The sequence below is a fragment of the Saccopteryx bilineata genome, chromosome 1 (assembly GCF_036850765.1).
Source record: "Saccopteryx bilineata isolate mSacBil1 chromosome 1, mSacBil1_pri_phased_curated, whole genome shotgun sequence".
Classification (NCBI taxonomy): Eukaryota; Metazoa; Chordata; class Mammalia; order Chiroptera; family Emballonuridae; genus Saccopteryx; species Saccopteryx bilineata.
Window position 1 is genome coordinate 106142338 of NC_089490.1, and position 23385 is coordinate 106165722.

Sequence of the window (23385 nt, forward strand, 5' to 3'; positions counted from 1 at the left end):
AATTTTTGTGTAAGGAAGTGTCAGTCGGTTTCTGTGACTTGGATCTCAAATGGCATTAATTAAGATATCCATTATTTTGCATTATATATATAAAATACTTGAATGTATGTAGGTTTTATTATATATAATGATAATACATAAAATTTTCTTTGCTATGGTAGCAATAAATTCAAGAATTATTTTTAAGAAAAGTAGTTTCATAATTATTGATATTAATTCAAGTTTCTCATCAGCTATAATCTATACTCTGATACTGACCTCTCCCTCCCAAAAAACACCAGATCTTTTAAAGCACTTTTAAAGAATAAGAGCCTGGTACAGGCAGCGAGTTTGATTCTGAAGTGACAGAGGAAGAAGACTATTGTTAGGAAGGTAAGTCTTTTCTAGCTGTTTCACGCATTTAACTCGAATCGCCCACAACTAAGAAGAGATCTTAAAGCACAGGGACAATGTCTCTTATTTCTTGTGTACAGTGACAAGCACAATATTTGGAAGACTATATACTATATATACTGCTCACAAAAATTAGGGGATATTTCCAAATGAATATAAAGCGATAAACTATTCCCTAATTTTTGTGAAGTATTTGATCAAATCTTGATATTTACAAATTCTTTACACATTGAGAATTTGTTGTCATTCCACCATTTAAAGAAAACATTATGTCTCTCCCAAGTGAAAAAAACAGATAGAGCAAGGAGCAATGGTTTTTACAACCAAACTTTCACAGTGAGTTTCTTATAAAACTTGTTGCTGCTAGAATTCTGTGGAGTTCTTCATAATCTAATTTTCTGTAGGAAACCATAGTACCTAAAATAGGGAACTAAAATTTTCATTTAGAAATGATCCATATTGTTTTAAACATTTCGTTGGGATCCAATTGGCATCTAGGGCTAGATAAGTCTAATTTTCTTTTCCGATTTAGACATTTTATAACAGAAAAAAATGTCAATATACTCCATCTTTTTTCTTCTTGTAGGGTATGTCACCCAAACTCTATGCTTTTGTCTTTTCACAAAGGAAGGATTTTGAACACCAAAAGGAACTAGTAGAGGCTGTAAGTCAAATAGGGAAATGAATCACAATGTACCGCTGTTCTTTCTTGGCTCAAGAGATTGCCAGTCTGTGTATCTGATTGATAGTTATCTTTGAACCTTCTCAGGTTTATTATGCAGTCAAGGTACTGTATCCTTGAAAAAAACAGTAGGGGATAAGGCAAGCATGAATTACAGACAGAAAACCCTGAAGATATTCCCTTCTGTATATCTTAGAAGAAAATCCAACAAGGTCCAGCACAGCCTGGAATTCCATATTACGCTTTAGATATCACAAATTGGCAGACTTTTAGCAGCCAATGGAGCAGGTGGGTAAGTAAAGATGTGAAGGCAGCCTGACCAGGTGGTGGCACAGTGGATAGAGTGTCGGACTGGGACACGGAAGACCTAGGTTCAAAACCCCAAGGTCAACAGCTTGAGCGCAGGCTCATCTGGTTTGACAAGGCTCACCAGCTTGTGCCCAAGGTCACTGGCTTGAGCAAGGGGTCACTCGGTCTGCTGTAGGTCCCCCCCCCCCCACATCAAGACACATATGAGAAAGCAATCAATGAACAACTAAGGTGTCGCAATGAAGAACTGACGCTTCTCATCTCTCTCACTTTCTGTCTGTCCCTATCTATCCCTCTCTCTGACTCTGTCAAAAAAAAAAAAAAAAAGAAAAGAGCCTGACCAGGTGGTGGCTCAGTGGATAGAGCGTCGGACTGGGATGCGGAAGGACCCAGGTTTGAGACCCCGAGGTCGCCAGCTTGAGTGTGGGCTCATCTTGCTTGAGCAAAAAGCTCACCAGCTTGGACCCAAGGTCGCTGGCTTGAGCAAGGGGTTACTCGGTCTGCTGAAGGTCCATGGTCAAAGGCACATATGAGAAAGCAATCAATGAATAACTAAGGTGTCGTAATGAAAAACTGATGACTGATGCTTCTCATCTCTCTCCGTTCCTGTCTGTCTGTCCCTATCTATTCCTCTCTCTGTCCCTGTTTAAAAAAAAAAAGATGTGAAGGTAGAGAAAATCAATGCTTCAAGAGAAAGAACACAGTTGTCTGTAAGTTTGTAGAAGAAATCACACTCCAATTCTAGCAAATCAAAGTTGTAGGTTCAATGGGCTAATTTGATATAGGTGAGAAATTATGTTCTAATGTCAGCAATTATACCCTTAACCATAGCTGGTAGTTTCATAAATGCTAACTGATGGCACAGAAGATATAATGGGCAATACAGGATGCTCAGCAATACAATACTGGTGACAACCCATCCCCACTATTGAAAAAAATAACTCAAAATGCAAAATGACTAATCAGATACAGAATACGAACGCTTTTTGCAGATTACTGTGGCTTTGACATATTGCATCTACTCTGACTGCTCTCGGGCACCGGGCAAGAACAAGAGCAAGAGAACAATTCATCACATCTACTGTTTGTGCTTCAATGGCCTTAATCATATAACAAAAACACATTTGTTACGTTCCTTCTAATTGCAATATCCATAAATAATAAAGACCTGAACAACACACTTTGTGGCACAATGAAGTCAGGCTACAAATAAGACACAAACACAACCATTTCAAGTCCCAAACAATTTCAAATTCAGCTTAACTTTCTACTTTACAATTGACTATAGAATTAGTCAATTATACAATTGACTATACAATTGGCTATAAGAAATAGCCATAGACCAAAATCAGAAAGCTCATATGCCCTGAAAAACTCCTATATTAAAGTTCCTTTCACAGAAAAATTCATGCACACAAAAGCAGACAGTATAGTACAAATTAACCGCACGCCACTCCCACATACTGTCACTGAGTTTCACCAGTTATCACCTCGTGACCAAGTCTGCTTTACCTACACCCCAACTTGTGCTTTCCCTGTATATCACATCATTTCATTCCTAAATATTTCAGTAAATCTTTACAATTTTGACTGAACATTGATAGAATTTGTGAGGTTTTATTTATTTCCATTGTCTTTTATTTTAAATTCCTATATCAGTAAAAGAGAGGAAATTGGTGTTTATTGAAGGCAAGAAGAAAATTTAGATTTTTCTGTTTTTTTCTGGAATATTTAGGATGTAACTATAGATGTAATATATATATGTGACATATATATATCACATATATATATATTTGGCAAGATACAGTCATTCAGTATAACAAACACTAACTGAGCACTAGGGATGGGGCTCAGTGATGGGGACATAAAAATGAGTAAAACAAAGATCCTTCCTCTAGTATGGGTGAGACAGACACGTTAACAGAACAATAAACATCAATGTCAAATCAATCCATGAGGCAAAGGAGGACAGTTGAAAATAGGAACATGTTCTAAAAATGGCATGTTTTTCAACAGACCAAAGAATAATTTCTTACTATTTCCCATGGGATTGAGGAAAGCACCTTTTCCATAATTCTTACACAAGTGGAGAACACAAATTACAATACGTGACCAGATCATACAAAGCAATTAAAGTAGCCAATAGTAACAAGGCATTTGAAATAACTTAGTCACTACTGAAAGTGGAAAAATACTTCCCAGGTAGTTAGTTGCTTTTTCTTCCAAGTTCTGACAGCAAGTTATATGTAGCTATCCTCAGAATTTATTATATTATGATATTATATTAATTATAACTATTTGTTTATGTAGTGGTCTTCCCTCCAGACTGAGTCCTGGAGGATCAGGTTTGAATTTATTCATCCTGGGATTTATTTATTTATAATTATTTTATTTTTACAGAGACAGAGAGAGATTCAGAGAGAGGGATAGATAGGGACAGACAGACAGGAACCGAGAGATGAGAAGCATCAATTATCAGTTTTTCGTTGTGACACCTTAGTTGTTCATTGATTGCTTTCTCATATGTGCCTTGACCGCGGCCCATCAGCAGACCAAGTAACCCCTTGCTCGAGCCAGCGACCTTGGGTACAAGCTGGTGAGCTTTGCTCAAACCAGATGAGCCCACGCTCAAGCTGGAGACCTCAGGGTCTCAAACCTGAGTCCTCGGCATCCCAGTCTGACGCTCTATCCACTGCGCCACCGCCTGGTCAGGCTATTCATCCTGGGATTTAAAACCCATTCATGCATTTACTAGAACAAGGGTTTATTGAATAAATAAATGAATGAATTACTTATAGGTGACTTCTAATAAAATCTCAGGCACTATAAAACATCACAGAAGGGTTTTTGTTATTTTTAAGAATAGATTCTAGTCTCCCTTGCCTGGCACTTACTGCCTTTCTATCTACATCGTCCCTACTCTACCTTTTGAACCTTGTCTCAGCTACTCCCTTCTCTCGGGTCTTGTGTATGAATTTCTTTCTTTCTCTCAGAAGCTCTGTGCTTTCTCATCTCTATGCTCTTACTCAGTAATCTTTAATGTTTTACATCATGTAGCCCTTTCAAAATAAAATATTTGAGCATACTTAATACTGTACTAACATACTATGTTTATCACAAAGCAATCATAAAATAGAAGAAAACAGACATTTCAAACAAATGAGGTAAAATACATAAATAGAAGTTTTAATCTTTTCTTCCCATACACCAAGCATTATTTTGTATATACTTCACTTTGAAAATCACTGATTTATATCAAAGGAAAAAATCTTACAGAATCTTTTGTAAAAATGAACTGAACCAAAACATTTAACAGTGCATGAGGAAACAGTGTAACTGTCAGTTAATTTCATTAGCATCATTATCATCAACGCAGTTTCCTTGTACTGGAATAATGTTCCCACACTTATTCTCTAGCCTCACTCTTATATGTCAAACCCCTGGAAGGCCAAATTTAAATGTTATCTCTTCAAAGAATTGTTTCAATGCCTTTCTTAGGGGTCAGGATTTCTCAGTGTAGGAGGTACCAAACCCTATAAGGCTTTGCAAGAAGCCATGCCTAAGAAACTAAAATAAAGCTAGAACAGCTGGAAAAAATTAAGGATAGGTTTATGAAAAATAATACAAATGAAAAAAGATGTGATTATTAACCCCAAGAAAAATAAAAATACAAAAAAATATAATCATAGTATATTATCTGGATCTACAGTAAACAATGTTTAAATAGGCCTAATAGAAACACTGACTACTAATTTAACAAAAACTTGTGATATAACTATACAGGAAAGATGAACCACTATAACAACTTCAGAACCCTCAATTTTTATTAGCAAAAATCTAAATAAAAGAGATTAATCAAAAGCTAGACATTTAGGCATACCACTTTAAAACTTACAGATAAATACCAGAAGAAACACCTAAACTACTTCTTCAAAGTGACCGTCTCTGAGAAATGTTTGAAAGGTAGAATTGTTTGGTATTATTTAATTTTAAAATTTTGGGCCCTGGCAGGTTGGCTCAGTGGTAGAGCGTTGGCCTGGCGTGCGCAAATCCAGGGTTCGATTCCCAGCCAGGGAACACAGGAGAGGTGCCCATCTGCTTCTCCACCCCTCCCCCTCTCCTTCCTCTCTGTCTCTCTCTTCCCCTCCGGCAGCCAAGGCTCCATTGGAGCAAAAGATGGCCCGGGCGCTGGGGATGGCTCCTTGGCCTCTGCCCCAGGCGCTAGAGTGGCTCTGGTCGTGACAGAGCGACGCCCCGGCTGGGCAGAGCATTGCCCCATGGTGGGCATGCCGGGTGGATCCCAGTCGGGCGCATGCGGGAGTCTGTCTGACTGCCTCCCCGTTTCCAGCTTCAGAAAAAAAAACAAAAAAAAACAAAAATAAAAAAAATAAAATTTTGTACATGTATCATATTGATCACACATTTTGAAAATAAAGGCAATTTTCTTAAATTTCAAAATTAATAGCCTTCCATGTAAAATGGAAAGTCGAGCATATGTATTCAAATCTACTCTCTCCAGAAACTTCAGTAACACAACAGAGAAAGGATTTAGAAAGGCACAGAAGTCTCTCATAAAGAGGAGAAAAATGATAAAGAAATAGAGAATAAGAAAAGATAAAAAGTTCAATGCAAGAGGCCCAGGAACCAAATAAGATTCCAGAAAGAGACGAACGTAATTCAAAAAAATTTCTTACAACTGAAGAACATGCATTTTTAGATTGAAAAAGTTAAACAATGCTAAACAAAACAGTTAAAATATACCTAAACCAGGGCACATCAACATGAAATTTAAGAACAATGGGGAAAAAGAGAAGATCTTGCAAGCTTCTAGGGAAATAAAAGTAATTTTGTATAATAAAATCAGCAGTGAGAATGGTACCTGTTCTTCTCAATGGTAATGGGAAAAGTTAAAAGGCAAGAAAGCAACACCTTCAAAATTCTTTTAAAAAGCTTAGAATTCTATATCTAGTCAACATATCCATGTTTTAAAAAAGCATTTTACACCATGCAAAGGCTCAATATATATATACTCCAATGCACTCTTTCTCAGGAATCTATTAGAAAATGTATTCATACAAAACAAGAAAATGAAAAACAGGAAGACATGGAATCCAGGAAACAGGAAATCCAAAGGTTCTATTGATCAGATCATATTAAAACAGGTCCTGAGTTACTGGTTTTAAAAAAATCAAATCAATACAAAGGCAGCAAGTTGATTTTTGAAGTGTTTAAATATTTCATGTGCCTTTAGATTTACCTAGTTACACTTTTACATCAATCTAAGCATAAAGGAGATTTCAAGAGATTTGACTCTTACCTGTAACACAGCAGCTAGTAAGTATACTACTACGAAGATTACAGTTAGAGAAGTGTGACCACTTTTCATCAAATGAATCGTGTAGAGGAAAATTAAATGTCCAGGAATCACTAAAAGCAGTAGAACTTGAGCAGACTTATTATTTACTCCTGTAATATAAAATGTAAAAGTTGTTAAAAACAAAATTGTATTTTGGTTAATAATAAGTTATACCTATTAAAATTTGAGAATTTCCTTTAAGCTACTACATCACATAGAATCACATAAAATTCAATTGCTAAAAACAAATTTCAACTATTTACAATTCACTAATTCTTTGAAATTCTCACTTTATCTTACATGTCAATTAAATAAAAGATGGTTGACAAAAACTAGTTCTGAAGAATATTGGTCAGACTTTAATACCTATTATAAGAAAAATATAAAGTTTTTAAAGTAATGAAATGTTCTAACTTTTATATTTCCTTTAAATTTTTTTCACTGATATCACAAGGCAGGGCATTTCCAATCCTCATTCAAAAGTCAAAAATTGTTTTAGTTTTTTGGTAATCACATGCCTAGTTGACATAAATAATGCACTGTTCCTTGTAATTGAGGTTATCATCCCCATCCTGTTTGTTTGGGATCAAATGCCTACATTTAGAAAGGCCAAAAAAGATTAACATAGCAAAGGCAGTACATCCATCTGTCTCCCTAAATCCCCTAGTAATGTCTGCTTGCGTCCATGAGGTTCCTCTTTCCTAACTCACAAACAAGATATCTTAGATAAAGGGACAAAAGTGAAAAATTATACAAAGTTCCTCAGCAACTGCAGAATTAATACAAATGATTTTGCCCACTGAGATTTAATGAACAAAATCAATTTAAAATCTAGCACTCAGAAATAAAGTTGTGCAATATTCACAAACAAAATATGTATTCAACAAATGTTGCCCACCTATACTCACAGAGAGGATTAGTTCCTGAAATCAAATATGTATATAAAAATCCACAAGCACATACCAGGACCAAAGAAAGTTCTACATGGAGAGTAACAACCTTTGGGTTCATCAGGCAATTCTCCCGGAATGCTATGTAAATGGAGGTAGGTAGAAATCCTGCTAGCCTGAATCGCCACCAAATTACCACCAATACCTGTAAAAGGAAAACAAAGTTGGTATACTCATATTTTAAACAACTTCTATAAATTCAACCAGCTGCAAGCTTCTTTATGTCATATCCTGGGCCAATAAGACAAGATATAAAGTTCTTCTGAAATGCTGATTTATTTATGTTGAGGTAGATATACCAGAGGCATAAAAAAATCATTGTTATAAAAGACATTTTTCAAATCTAAATTCTGGTCTGAAAGCAGATCAAAATAAGTAATTTTTAAAAATTACTATCAATACCAAGATATAAAACTAAGTAACAAGATATATCATGTTTATCATCTTAATGTGAGGGAAAAAAGTTAGATTTATTCAAATAGACATGGCTTGATACTTTCTTCACTTTACTAAAAAAATCTGTATACGGCACTAAAAAAAAAAAATCAAGAAAGTCACTTCTAATCTAGATTATCCTTATATACTCTGAGAAGAGTTGATGACAAGAGGTGAACCCACCCCACTTCCAAGGTGAGGCAGGACACCCAAACTCTTTCTCCTTTGACAGAATATGGGAAGAAGAAGCAGTAGTCATTAAAGCAAGTAGGAAAAAATAACTGAAAATTTCAAATTCTTAAATGCTAAGTGTGGGCTAGCATACTTGAGAGTCCTAGACACAAGGCATACACATTCACTTGCCAGCTATTTCTGTAAGTCTCCACCAAGAGCTTGTGAGATGGACGAGATAGGGCAGAAGACAAGACAGCTAACCTTGGTGGCACACAACAAGAAATCACATCTATTTCTGAATCCCTCTCTCATATAATGCAAAAGCCACCTGGGGTAGGGAAGGAAATGTGAGCACTACCAGACCCCAGAGAGAGATCAGTTGCCACTAAAGAAAAAGTAGAAGCAAAGCTGTCTGCCGCTGGAGGAGTAGAAGAACAATCCTGCTTAAGCCCAGTCTGGCAAAGTTTGATTGCCAACAGCGGGAGGGGAAGAAACACTAAGAAAGCCTCACCTCTGAGGACCAAGTGCATAAGAACTGCCTAACACTGAAAGCAGTGCAAGAGAATACCAAACTCTTACACCAAGTAACCAGCACCAGCAGCCTATTGTAAGAAGAGGAACAGGAGCACAGATAGTTGAGTCTTCCGTGCTATAGACATACTGTATTCCAGTCTTCACACTAAGCATAAGGCAGCAGGAGCTCATCAATAAAGAAATTTGAAGTCAGTGGTGCACTGAACATAACTATGATAACCACAAAAAAAGCAAAACCAGCTCAAATACTGATTAGATTGACTCAATCCTCCATTCTAATGATCTAACAGAAGAAAAACTGTGCCTTATTTCTAGGCATAAATTGTTGCTAAACATCCAACAATATACAGGAAGCCCCCCCCCCATCCAAGGAATTACCTTGTCCCAAATGTCAGTAGTGTTAAGATAGAAAAACCTTATACTAAAATAATTGATGCCTGACCAGTGGTGGTGAAGTGGATAGAGCATCAGATGATGAGGTCCCAGATTCAAAACCCCAAGGTCACTGGCCTGAGTGCAGCCTCACCAGCTTGAGCACAGGGTTGCCAGCTTGAGTGTGGGATCATAGACATGACCTCATGGTTGCTGGCTTGAGCTCAAGGTTGTTGGCTTGGCTGGAGCCCCCAGTCAAGGCACATATGAGAAGCAATCAATGAACAACTAAAGTGACACAATTATGAGTTGATGCTTCTCATCTGTCTCTCTTCTTGTTTCTCTCTCTCACACACAAAAATTTAAAAAAATTGATGTATGCCTCCACTATCTAAAACTGAGAGAACATGCCTCTAAATAATGTGAGTTAAAAAATCATAATAAAAATTACAAACTATTTGTAATTGAATGGAAATTAAACACTACATATAAAAGCCTGTGGGATGCAGCTAAAGCAGTACTAAGAGGCACACTTATAGTCTTAAAAATGCATATATTAGAAGTGAACGAAGGGTTACTGAGCTAAGCATCCATCTCAAGAAGTTGGATGCACTTAAAACCTGTATAATTTGCCCTGGCTGGTTGGCTCAGCGGTAGAGCGTCGGCCTAGCGTGCGGAGGACCCGGGTTCGATTCCCGGCCAGGGCACACAGGAGAAGCGCCCATTTGCTTCTCCACCCCTCCGCCGCGCTTTCCTCTCTGTCTCTCTCTTCCCCTCCCGCAGCCAAGGCTCCATTGGAGCAAAGATGGCCCGGGCGCTGGGGATGGCTCTGTGGCCTCTGCCTCAGGCGCTAGAGTGGCTCTGGTCGCAACATGGCGACGCCCAGGATGGGCAGATTATCGCCCCCTGGTGGGCAGAGCGTCGCCCCATGGTGGGCGTGCCGGGTGGATCCCGGTCGGGCGCATGCGGGAGTCTGTCTGACTGTCTCTCCCCGTTTCCAGCTTCAGAAAAATGGAGAAAAAAAAAAAATAAATAAATAAATAAAAATAAAACCTGTATAATTTTATTAACCAATGTCACCCCAATACATTCAATAAAAAAATAAAAAACAAAAGTTGGAAAAGAGAGAAAAACAAAATAATAAAAACAGAAAAAATTTAAGAGATCAATAAAAACTAAACACTGGTTCTCTGAAAAAAAAAACCCACAAAAACATCATGAACCAAAAAAAAAGGCGAGGGGAGTAATAATTCCAATTACTGCCAATATTTTTTAAAAAATGAATATTCTGAACAAGTTTATACCAATAAACTTGAAAACTAAAAATAGTTTTTAAAAATTCTAAAAATATCTAACAAACTTAACTTAAGAAGAAATAGAAAATCTGAAACATTTTAAAATGATTAAATAAACTGAATCAAAGTTTAAATTTAAATTTAAAATCATCCTTGCTAAATCACCATACCTACATAGGTTTATTTGCCTGTTTTTTTAGTATGTTCTGCCAAATATTTAAGCAACAAATAATTGCAATCTTACACATATTACTTATATTACAGTATAGAATAAGAGTGAGTATATCTAACTCAAATAATAAGGCTAGCATAAGTCTGGGTTCAAAATCATAGGCTAATCTTAAAAATAAAAATAAATATAAAAATACTAAACAAACTATTAGCAAATCAAACCCAGAAAAACATTAAATGCATATATAAATACATCACAATCAAACTAGATTATCCTAGAAATAAAAGGCTATTTAATATTTGAGAATAAATTAATGCAATTCACCACACTAACAAATGAATGGAGGAAACAATATCATTATATGAATAAATGCAGAAAAATTGATAAAATTCAATGTTTTGTCATTAATAATTAAAAACTCAGCAAACTAGGAATTAAAGGAGACTCTTTAACCTGATAACTACACACACACACACACACACAGACACACACACACACACACAGAAACCTGAAATGTGACAGACCAGGTGCTGCAGATCCATTAAGGGTGCTACAGACTTTTCAATAAACAGTGCCAAGATAATTGGTTATTAATATGCCCAAGAAGTCCAATGAAATTGGATCTTTATTCTCATATTATATACAAAAAACAATTCCAGGTGATTTAAAGACATCATGTGAAAAATAAAATTATTAAGCTTTAGAAGGTAATAGAAAATGGATGGGAAGAATTTTTTTAAGAATAGTAAAAGTAGCCTTGGCTGGGTAGCTCAGCTGGTTAGAGTGTTGTCCCGATACACCAAGGTTGCAGGTTCAATCTCTGGTCAGGACATGCAAGAATTAACCAATGAGAATATAAAGAAGTGAAACAACAAATTGATGTTTCTCTCTCTCCTTTCCTCTCCTCTAAAATCAATTAAAAAAACAATAAAAAGGGTAGAAAAGGTGCAAACCACAAAGGAAAAGGTTGATAAATTTGTCTACAGTAGAACTGTAAAATCCTGATCATCCATACACACTGTAGAGAAAGTGAAAAGACAAGATCTTTGTAACACAAAGGACTCCCAACTAGAATATATGAAGAACTTGAACCAACCACCAAAAAAGGACAAAAGTACAGATAATTCACAAAAGAGGTTAATGTAAATTGCTAAACTTTATGAAAAGGTGCTTAACCATATTGGCAATTAGGGAAATGCAAATAAAAGCATAATAAATATTACATAGTTTAAAAACTTCAGCCTGCCCTGTGGGTAACTGAAGAGGAGCTACAAGAATGCTTACATATAGCTATCAAGAGCATAAATGGTTAATAATCCCTGTGAAAACACTTTGGCATTCCATAATAAATTATTGATGTGCACAATTTCCTCACCACATCTCATTTAGTAAATAAAAAATTCATTAAAAGCAAATGCTTAAAATAATGTAAAATGCAGTTCCATAAAAATATTTTTAAAAATGCATCCCAGGGAGTTCTGAAAACTTTTCTAAAGGAAAATAGATTTCTTATAAAAAATGTGTTTGAAAGGGAAACAAAGTCACATTGACTAGGCTAAATAATTAAAAGGCACATAAATGCACAGCTCTATCCTCTGCAGAGCTGACTCTGGCTCAGATGATATTGGTTTAAAAACTGCCTCAGCCACTTACTGTGACTTCATGAAATTTTACCTCTTGAAGCTTCAGTTTTCTAATCTGAAAAATGATAATTTAGTATATAATTCATAAGTGGTAGAATTAAATAAGTCATACATGAAAGACACAGCAATTTCTGGACATGGTAAAGGCTCAACAAATGATGATGGTGTTGATGGTACAACTGTATAAATAATGTGATTCTAACTTGGTATGTTCTTAATTTTAAGTCCTCATACTTAACTTGCTGGAGAAACCATTAGTCACAGAATGTGCAGAAATTGTATTACTTTTTAATTCATATATATATGAATTATATATATTATATATAGAGAGGGGGAGAGAGAGAGAGAGAGAGAGAGAGAGAGAAAGAGACAGGAGGGAGAGAGATGAGAAGCATCAACTCATAGTTGTGGCACTTAAGTTGTTTATTGATTTCTTCTCATACATGCTTCAACCAGGGTGGGGGTCTAGCTGAGCCAGTGACCCCTTTCTCAAGCCAGTGACCTTGGGCATCAAGCCAGCAACCTTTGGGCTCAAGCCAGCAAGCCTGCACTCAAGTCGGATGAAACCGTGTTTAAGCTGGCAACCTTGGGGTTTTGAACTTGGGACCTCAGTGTCCCAAATCAATGCTCTATTCACTACACCAATACCAGTCAGGCTATTTTTTTTTAAGTAAGACATGGAATAAATCACTTGGTGTCCATATTTTAATAATCATTTAATGTCTTCTGTTATTCAATGAATTTTTCACTAGAAGTTAGGGATAGCTATATTAATAAGTCCAGATTTTCCAAATCTGAGCTCACTTGATAAAGGAAACAACTGGAAGATAACTTTGAATACTGGTATGTATTGGTACTCATCTGATAACAGGACATAAACAAGGCCAGTAACTTACACTTTTAACTGGAAGTAAATTAATATATCTCAGAAACCCAAAAGTTCACAGTCTTTACAAGTACCTTCATAAATAGTTACTGGGCAACCAATAAGAACAGCCTATAACAGGGGTCGTGAACCTATGGCTCACAAGCCATATGTGGCTCTTTTGATGGCTGCATCTGGCTCGCAGACAAATCTTTAATAAAAAAATAATAACATTAAAAATATAAAACATTCTCATGTATTACAATCCATTCATTTCCTACCGCTCATGTTCATGGTTGCGAGTGGCTGGAGCCAATCACAGCTGTCCTCCGGGACAACACCAAATTTTTATTGGATAATGCGTAACGTACACGGGTCGTTGTATGGCTCTCATGGAATTACATTTTAAAATATGTGGCGTTCATGGCTCTCTCAGCCAAAAAGTTTCCTGACCCCTGGCCTATAATCATTCAAAAAGAAGAATCAAATGTTAAGAATTATTATACGTAATGCAAGCCAAAGAAGGCCTTCAGATGCATTTTTCAATGCTAGATATTTGCTAGAGGAATGTATATATGGTAGTTTCCATTACATCTTCCTATACTCTGGAATTCTCTTGGGGGCAGTGTTCTATTTGGTATTTTATTAGATATGAAATGCTCCAATGCACATGCAGAAAGCATGAGCTATTAAATCTGAGAATATCTATCTATAACTGCTCTTGGATTGAATTTAAAACAAAAGGCTATTAATGATTAGTTGTAGCTCTCTTCTTTAAAAAAACACATTTGTAGAACTTTAGAGAACTACTTTTATCATTTCTTTATTACCCTATCAAGACTAACATAGGTGATAATACAAATAAACCCTTATAATCAACTTATCATTTTCCTCTTCCTGCACTCCCTGACCCGCCATCCTTAGTTGTCCAGGAAACACAGACACACCAGTGTTACAACCGCACAAAACTAAAAATACACCAAACTAAAAATAAAATGAAATGGAACTCTAGAAAGAGTATGGTATAATTTTTCCAGATAAGGTGAATAAAATTTTAAAGTAAACAACATAATTAATGTGAAAACTTATTATAGTTTTGACCTTTCATGGGTTGAAACCTCATCACGATCTCATCATGTTCACTGGTTATATTTTTAAACTATAGCAAAATTATTACCTTGGAATAGCTTTCTTTAATGTCAAAAATTTTCTCTTGAAATCATAATACAGACTATATTTCTACTAAGAGCTGGTCTCCACATTTCTCTTAAATTACTTAAATTCTTCACAGACTAATTGCATTACTAAAGCTAGTTGAGTGCATATAAAGACTCTGTTACATAAATTAATAATATTAGTAAAAACAGCCTTGACAATATATAAATAATTAGTGAGAGCCTTCAGTATCCACAAGACCCAATTTTTAAGTGCCTTGTGTTAGAATAAGCTAAGTTGATATTATAAAGTTTGATACTATGAAGAAATTATCAGCAGGTTCATTTAAGAACTGCTTTAAAATCCAACTTTACATTTTATTAAATTTGGAAATAGGTGTTTCCAGTAAATGTTTAGCACTCATATTGTAGAATATATTTCAAATTACATCAAGAATTCTTTTGAACACCCCTAAGGAAACCTGAAGTGAAAGTTCTATTTGTTGCAAAGTAAATCCTTATAATCAACTGCACAGCAGATCTGGTATCCTCCATACACACCTACACATTTTAACCACCTCCACGATCTCTGCATTTTCTCCTGCTGTCTATTCATGACTCCTTATCAGAACTCACATGTAGTAATTACTCTTTGTTTCAAGAAATGCAAAGGGATAAGCGGATGTGGCTTCCATCTTCTTCATATTTTTCAGAAGAAATACACGTTATCCCTTCCCAAATACACATTCACCTCCCAAGTCCCTAACTCTTTCATTACACTTTACTGCTTCTTTTCAGTCCTCTTGTAGATGACACAATGACTGACAAAGTCTCCCAGTTTTCCACTTCCCATACCCTGGATCATGCATTCTTAATGGGGAGTAAACTGGTTTTGAGGGGCAGAAACATAATCTTACTCATTTTGTGTATAAACAACAAATATATGTACTGTATGCAGATATAAATAGATATAAACAGGATATCTGTGATGTCAAAATTTCATGGGTAAGCTCATTTAGGAAAAAAATGTTTAAAATGGGTCTTTCAAGGTGTGATCATGAAAAAAAAAGTTGAGAAACACCGCCTTAGGTCAGAACTCCCCAACCAAGGTGCCTCGAATGGGTTACAGGTGTGTTGAGAGCTCTGAAGCGGAGGGCTAGGCCTGAGGTAACAGTGGCCTCATTCTTCACCATAGTGTGCCATCCAAATACTACATTCCCTATGTGTGCCAGGACATGGAAAAGGCTGGGGAGCACGGCCCTGGAGAAATGACTCTATCTACCTTTTTGGGATAACTGAGGCTGTCATTGTAAGGAAAGGCCTTTCATCTCAGTCTCTGTCCCCCACCCCTTACCTTTGTGTTTCCATCTGTCTTTCTTGAGGACTCCTTTTCTTAATCAAACTACGGGGTATCCTTTCCTTCCCAGCTACCATTTCACAAGCCTTGCTCCCTCATTATTCACAACCTCATACATTCAAATCTTTCCTGCTCTATTGCTCCTTGCCGCCTTGCCAATAAACATCCCTATATCTCTCCTACGTTGGAGAAAATTTCTCTTTCAACTTCTAGGTGTTATCCTAGCTCCAATCTTTTCATTGTCAAACATTTTACAAGAAATCTAAAACTGTTACTTCCAAGATTTTTATTGTTTTGTACTCAATATTTAGTAAGTACAAACATATTTGTGAAACATATATCAGCTATAAAGAATCAAACTACAAACCACCCAGTTTTAAAAAAGGGATACTGCAAAGCTCTAGAACTGTTTTTTTATGTGGGGTGAAATAACAGAAATACTCATTAAACCCTCACTAATAATGGGTTGTTATAATTGAAGTTATATTTCTCACTGAAACGGTAGACAATATAGCTCTAACAATCATGAATAGATAATGCTTGTGCTAGTGAATTCATCAACCAATATTAACCGAAGAGGATTTGAACAGGTAGAAGGAAAGCAGTGCAATGAAAATCAGAACTCTGGACAGCCACAATATAAGAATCTGGTTAGAATAATAAAGGGAAGAGGTGTATGTGTGCAACAGCAGAGAGTGCCTCAGAAACTAGACGGATTTCAAACTGGGTTTGATAGGTGAAAGACACCAATGTTAATTAAGTTCATCGTTCTGAGACATGTAACAAAAACTAAGTTTAAGGAAAACAAGTTGTTAGTGACATTTAATTTGTAATGAATACAGAGTGAGTCAGGAAGGCTACTTTATTACTTGAATACCTGGAGTGACTACAAAGGTAACATATGCTTGTTATACTCTAAGTGAACAAGTCAATTACGTTAAAGCACAAGTCAACAAAATTGGGTCACTGTCTATTGAAAGAGGATGCAGGGCCAGGTTGATTGGGACGCAGGGTAGGTGACAGGGAGAATGGTGCCACCAGGAAAAGTGGGACAGGGGATCCACAGAGGAGATGTGGACATTCTAAAGCTGTACAAAATTCAAATGGAGAGGAGAAAGTTTAGATATAAAATTAGATAGTGGAGAACCTGTCTTCCTATAACATATTTTCTTATATATAAATATACAAACTAATTTATATTAAGTGTGTAGTATATTCTATGACATGTTTTTTCCCCCAAGTAAATTATATTGGCTCAGGCTATACTAAAATCTAATTTAATGAGAGCCAGCCTGAGACCCAGCAGGGCGGGATGGAAATTACCGTATTAAACAGGATCCATACCAAAACCCCTGTAAATTTAAGTACTGGTATTCCCATTTTATACATAGTAATAAAATAAAATGGCAGATTTTAAATGGATCAGCAGAGGAATGATAAATTTTTAATTTTATTTACTTTATTTTTATATTTAATTTTTATTGATTTTATTGTGGAGGAATGAATAGATTTTAACAGACTGAATTAACATAAGCAATGTTTAAACTATGCTAACTCTAATTTATCCATGAAAACTGACAGCAGCATCAATAAAACAACACAAGATAGCAGATAAAACCAAAATATCCAGAACTGAAATACCATAGTTGGCCTCATTATCCTTACAAATCAGGTATGCCTGACTCTGAAACTAATATTTAGTGAAAAGATTAAGAAAGATTTCTTTTCAAAAAATGTCTTCTGCACACTGAGAAAAGGGAACGTCGTTCAGACTGGGAGTGGCGACCTCGGCTTGGAGAGAGATGACAGGTGTGAGGAGAGGGCCTTCTTTAAATCTGAGCCCTGAGAGTCCTACCAGCATCTAAGAGTATATATAGATTTGATATCATTATGAAATAGTATGTCTGATTCTTACCATTAATTACTGGTGTGTAAACAACAATTCCAACCAAGTTTGGGTCAGATACAGTTGTGTCCAAAATAAGGCCTCCAATGCTGAAAGATATAAAATCATATCATTTAGGGAAGAGGAAAGAAAATGCACTGATTTGAAGCTGTTCTTTCCATACAAACACCCTTACTTTTAAAAATAAAATATTTAGACATTACAAAAACAGAATAAAAATATTTAAAGTAAAAAATCAATGTCAATCACAAAATGTTGAAAATAAAATATGGCATAAGCTATAGCCCCACATTTCCAGATTCTTTCTGATCTCCCAGATATGTGACTTGTAGGAAGGAAAAGCATATCCTTTAAGTGCATTAAAATGTCTGGAAGGACATACAAGAAATTAATCAACAATATCTGTCTCTAGGGGGTGAGACTGAGAGAGGAAGAATGGTCATTTTATATACTTCAGTGCTTACTGAATTTTTAAAATCATGTGCATTTATTGCTCTTATAATTTAAAAATAATTTTTAAAATGAGTATCTTTTCATATTTGAAGTGTAAGGCAGGAAAGGGATGAATTTTCATGTGTTAAAACTAGATCAAGTTAGGGTATGTCTGATCACTGGTAAATTAAAATGTGTTTTAGCTACAGAAAGAGCTGCTCTTGAAAATAGAGGTCTGGAAAAATAACACACAGTTTTATATACATAGTGGCCAGCCACAAACTCTCAACGTCTCAGTGGAGCTTGGAGACTTTTTAAGTTTCTAAGACCATTATTAATTGGTTAACTTTAATCTCCTGGTCTATATACTATAAAATATTGCCAGACCCAATATTCCGTGAGATCCTGTTGCCTAAATCTTCTAAGAAAATGTAATTCATACTACAGAAAAATTAACTTTATGCTGTCACAGAATGGAATTTATAGTAAAAATATCAGATCAAAGTTCTTTACCACTACCTTTGTACGTAATAATAGTTAACATTAGGAAATTATTAAATCTTTTTATTTTATTTTACTAATAAATGAATAGCTTAATATGCCTCAAGTATTAAGAGTTCCCATTAAAAGGTACCCTATAAAGTCCAAAAATAGTCATCATTAGAAATACTTGAATATTTTAAACCCAATTAGAAAAAACTAGTTATGTTTCAAAGAATAAATCTCCCTACTAAAACGTATATATGCTATGCATATATAATGAACACTTGTTAAAATAACATTTAAAAATATTTCTGTTACCCAGGTAATAAAACTTATAGAAAAGTAAGAAAATACAAACGAACAAAATAAAAATCAACCAGTTTCATTATTCAGTTATACTGTTAGCATGTTAGTAAACAGCCTTCCAGACATTTTTAATCATGTATATTTAAAAAAGTAAAAACTCAAGTTATTAAAGTATTTTTCTTCACCTTTATTACATTTTCTTTTTAGCAAACGAACACATGAGCATTATTTAAAAAAGTGAAAGTACCACCAAGCTTTTAAAATAATCCCTAGTCCCACCGCCCAGATCCTGCTCTCCACCAGCAACTCTTTCCAACTTCATTAGCTGTTCCTTCTGGCATTTAGTTCTTTATTTCTAAATAACATGTTTTCCCTACTATCTCTTGATTTTTAATTTTAAACACTTCTCTAATGACGTCCACTGTGGCAGATGAGGACTGAGTCTCACTCCTCCCTCCTCACTTTAGTCCCTTCACAATTCTCTTTCTCGCCCTATCCTGACAATCTGTTTGAATTTTTTTTTTTTTTTTCCTAAGCTGGAAACGGGGAGAGACAGTCAGACAGACTCCCGCATGCGCCGACCGGGATCCACCCGGCACGCCCACCAGGGGCGAGGCTCTGCCCACCAGGGGGCGGTGCTCTGCCGTGACCGGAGCCACTCTAGCGCCTGGGGCAGAGGCCAAGGAGTCATCCCCAGCGACCGGGCCATCTTTGCCCCAATGGAGCCTTGGCTGCGGGAGGGGAAGAGAGAGACAGAGAGGAAGGGGGGGTGGAGAAGCAAATGGGCGCCTCCCCTATGTGCCCTGGCCGGGAATCGAACCCGGGTCCCCCGCACGCCAGGCTGACGCTCTACCGCTGAGCCAACCAGCCAGGGCAATCTGTTTGAACTTTTGATGAAATATTTAGGGTTTACTTTATTATAGCCATGGGATCATAATTCACAACTAAGCCACACAGCATACTATAAGATTTCCTCACTTGAAATTTTTGCTTTGTCTCATGTTTTTCTTAAGTTCTTTTAGTTACTAATTACTGATGCAGCCTCATATTTGTAGCAAAGTCAATGAAATGCCTCTGAATACAAACTCATCAGGAATTCCACTTTTCCCCGTGGAGCCCTCCCTCGCTAAGCCCGCTGCTTTGGAGCTCTCCCGGCCAGGTGCAGCTGTCGTGCCCCCAGTCTCTCCCGTGGAGTCAGTCCCAGCATTTCACAGGATCCTGCTGTCTGAATCCTCCCGGGAAAAAACAATCTACACACTATGGAAGAATAAACCACGTGCTAGCCTCATTCCTATGTCATCCTATTTATTTCCTCATTTTAATAAAACTGTCTTCTATCAATTTTTATATAAAAGGACATATGAAAAGCAAATGTTTTGAAATCCTGCATGTATGAAAATTTCTTGAGTCTATCTTTACATTTGGTTGATACTGCAACCATATTTTATGTTTAAAATAACGATCCTCAGAATTTTGAAGGCATCACTTATGGTATGGCTACTGGACAGCATTCTGATTCCCAAACCTTTGTATACAATTCATTTTTATTCTGGAAGGTTTTGAGATTTAGGACAGTGTGCTTTGATTTGGGTCCCTCCTCCTCCAATTCATTGTGCTGGAGCGTCATTGGGCCCTTTCCTTCTGGAAGCCCATGTTCTTCAGTCCTGGGGGATTTTCTTATATTACTTCTTTAATATTTTCCTCTCCTATGCCACCAGTTGTCTACGTCTTTGCTCTCTAGAGGTTTTGCTTTCCAAGGTGGGTCCTCAACCCAATCTTCTGTTTTACTGATTGTTGCTTCTGGTGATCCATTCCAGTCTACCCCTCCTTAAGGGACACTGCAAAGCACCCTGAGCTCTCTGTGTGCCTGGGCAGAGCTTGTCGGCAGGCGGGCCTCACCGAGCAGTGGTCAGGGGGCAATGCAGCTCTTCCACTACAAGATCCGTAGGGTGAGTAGATGCAGGTTTTTCGCAGTGCTTAAGAGTTGCCCTAGAAAGACATTCTCTAGCTTTTTGCCTGGGGGAATTTTTTTTTTTGTGTGTGTGGGGGTATAATCCTGATTGCCAGCAGAGTAAATCTTACTTGTGTAGGTGTTTCTGAATCTAGAGGCTCTCTCATTTAGTCTCTCCCAAGTTGATTCCTGTCTCCTGCTAAGGTGGGAAGGGGCAGGCACCTGGGTAGTCACTAGAGAAGGGCTTTTTGGATTGAATTGATTCTTACATACATTTTCTTTTTTTTTTTTTTTTTGTATTTTTCTGAAGCCAGAAACAGGGAGAGACAGTCAGACAGACTCCCGCATGCGCCCGACCGGGATCCACCCGGCACGCCCACCAGGGGGCGACGCTCTGCCCACCAGGGGGCGATGCTCTGCCCCTCCGGGGCGTCGCTCTGTCGCGACCAGAGCCACTCCAGCGCCTGGGACAGAGGCCAAGGAGCCATCCCCAGCGCCCGGGCCATCTTTGCTCCAATGGAGCCTCGGCTGCGGGAGGGGAAGAGAGAGACAGAGAGGAAGGAGAGGGGGAGGGGTGGAGAAGCAGATAGGCGCCTCTCCTGTGTGCCCTGGCCAGGAATCGAACCCGGGACTTCTGCACGCCAGGCCGACGCTCTACCACTGAGCCAACCGGCTAGGGCCTCTTACATACATTTTCAAAAAGTCTTCATTACAGTTTTCAGAAGCACTTAAGGCCTCTGGTTCTTGCACCTCTCTGGGTTTCTGAGTCTCATCTCAGTGTGCTTCTCTGGGTATTCCCCGCACTGCAGGCACTTGGGTCTTAGCTTTTTTCATTCTGGTAACAATCACCCATTGATTCCTGTCTTATGCATTTCTCATCTGCTCTCCTCTCTGCTCTCCTCTCTGTGGTTCTAGAGCTTTTTATCTTTTTACTGTAATCTTAGTCATTTCAGGAAGGAAGATAAACATGTGTCAGTCTACCATGTTCAGCAGAAAATTCACACTCATTCTTAGCTTACTGTTTTCACCAAATGTATAATGAACACTTCTTCATATCGATAGAAATATGTTATTTTTAACAGTTGACTGATACTCCATTTTGTGACTATGCCACACTTTGTTTGATCAATACCTGGCTGCTAGGCCTCTAAGGTGTTCTCTTTTTCTTTTGTTAAAAATTCTACTGTGGTTATAGGATCCTTGCAACTAAATCTGGTGTATATATCCTTAATTATATCCTGGAGTCCTGTCAGAATCCTAGAAATGGAACTTGTCAAATAGTCTACATATTTCTATGGCTTTCTGATACCTATCTGAGCAATTTACTATGAAAAACAAGTATGTCTTGTCAGTTTAAAACACACACATACAAGGATAAACAGCCCTAAATTTTACTCAGCAATCTGATACTTTGTTGGAGAGAAGTGTGAAACTGGTAGCCAAACGAGGTTCTATACATCTACTGATTTTAATCATTCCTATCACTTCTATCCATTATTACCTGGAATAATAAAGAATTGGCTATACAATATAACTGATCCAAGAAATTAAAACAGGCAATTGATTTGTTTTAATATACACATAAATACATGCATATGGACCGCAAACACACACATTTTAATACTAACCTACTTATAACCATTGCTGTTATGACAGGCTCCCAGCCTGAGTGGAGAACTGTCCTTGTGGCTGGATGTTTGGCTGCTATTATAATCCAGATAGGAGTAAGAGCCAAGAAAAAAACACCAACTAATGGAGAAATGTAGTAATAGGTATCTAAAATTAAAAAAGGGACAGCAACTCAATTTTTGTTCCAACCATGTAGCAAATATAAATATTAAAAATTTACCAGAAGATATGTTATAAAATATATTCACATGCTATTTATTTTCTTAAAATTTCAAACATTTAAAACTGTAGATAGGTAAAAAATATTAATGTAACTTAAAACTAATACATGAATTCAACAAACATTTATTGAAATAACTATAACACCTAAATGGGAATAGCAATAATAATAACAAGAACAAGTATAAAAAGGCGAACATTATTTGGCTCTTACTATTTACCAAGTACTGTGATAAATGCTCTATGTCCATCAACTCATTTAATTGTCCTGACAAGTATGAGGTAGACACTGTCATTTCTGTTTAATAAAAAAGTTGAGGCTTAGAAGTCTATAAGGGTAGAAAACTGGGAAAGAGAAAGCTATTCTCCAGAGAAAGAGCTTGAGAACTGAAGATCAAGCTTTAGTGTGAACTCAAGAGTAGGCCAAGAATAATTGGGAATTTGTGAACGGAAAAATTCTGAGTTTACAAAGGGCTGGAAGTCATTCAAGATTGAACCGCCTCAAGAAGAAAGGCCTCTCTGAACACTGACAACCTTCAGCAGACCCCAGAAAGGGCAAGTCTCAGTAGTGAAGCTAGCCCTCGAGGAAGGTCTGCTATAGATATACCCCAGCCCAACTTCAAACCAAGCCTTGTGAGGCTGCAACTAAGCCACAAATAGCACCTGTAAGAACAAAGTCCAGTGAAGAAAATAAAATTGAGCACTTAACAAAATTATATTCACAATGTCAATCCACCAACCAAGGTTTACTTTTAAGAGTCTGAGATA

General features: G+C 36.9%; 1 protein-coding gene across 4 annotated transcripts in view; it reads right to left on the reverse strand.

The window, feature by feature from the left end:
• SLC41A2 (solute carrier family 41 member 2) overlaps positions 1-23385 on the reverse strand; it is a 116954-nt gene that overhangs the window by 12342 nt on the left and 81227 nt on the right. For all 4 annotated transcript variants that reach the window (XM_066263341.1, XM_066263361.1, XM_066263370.1 and 1 more), the window contains exons 7-10: positions 22398-22545; positions 17607-17686; positions 7704-7835; positions 6702-6850 (exon numbers count right to left, since the gene is read on the reverse strand). In XM_066263341.1, the coding sequence (XP_066119438.1) occupies positions 6702-6850; positions 7704-7835; positions 17607-17686; positions 22398-22545 (509 nt within the window). The remainder of the gene's footprint in view (positions 1-6701; positions 6851-7703; positions 7836-17606; positions 17687-22397; positions 22546-23385) is intronic.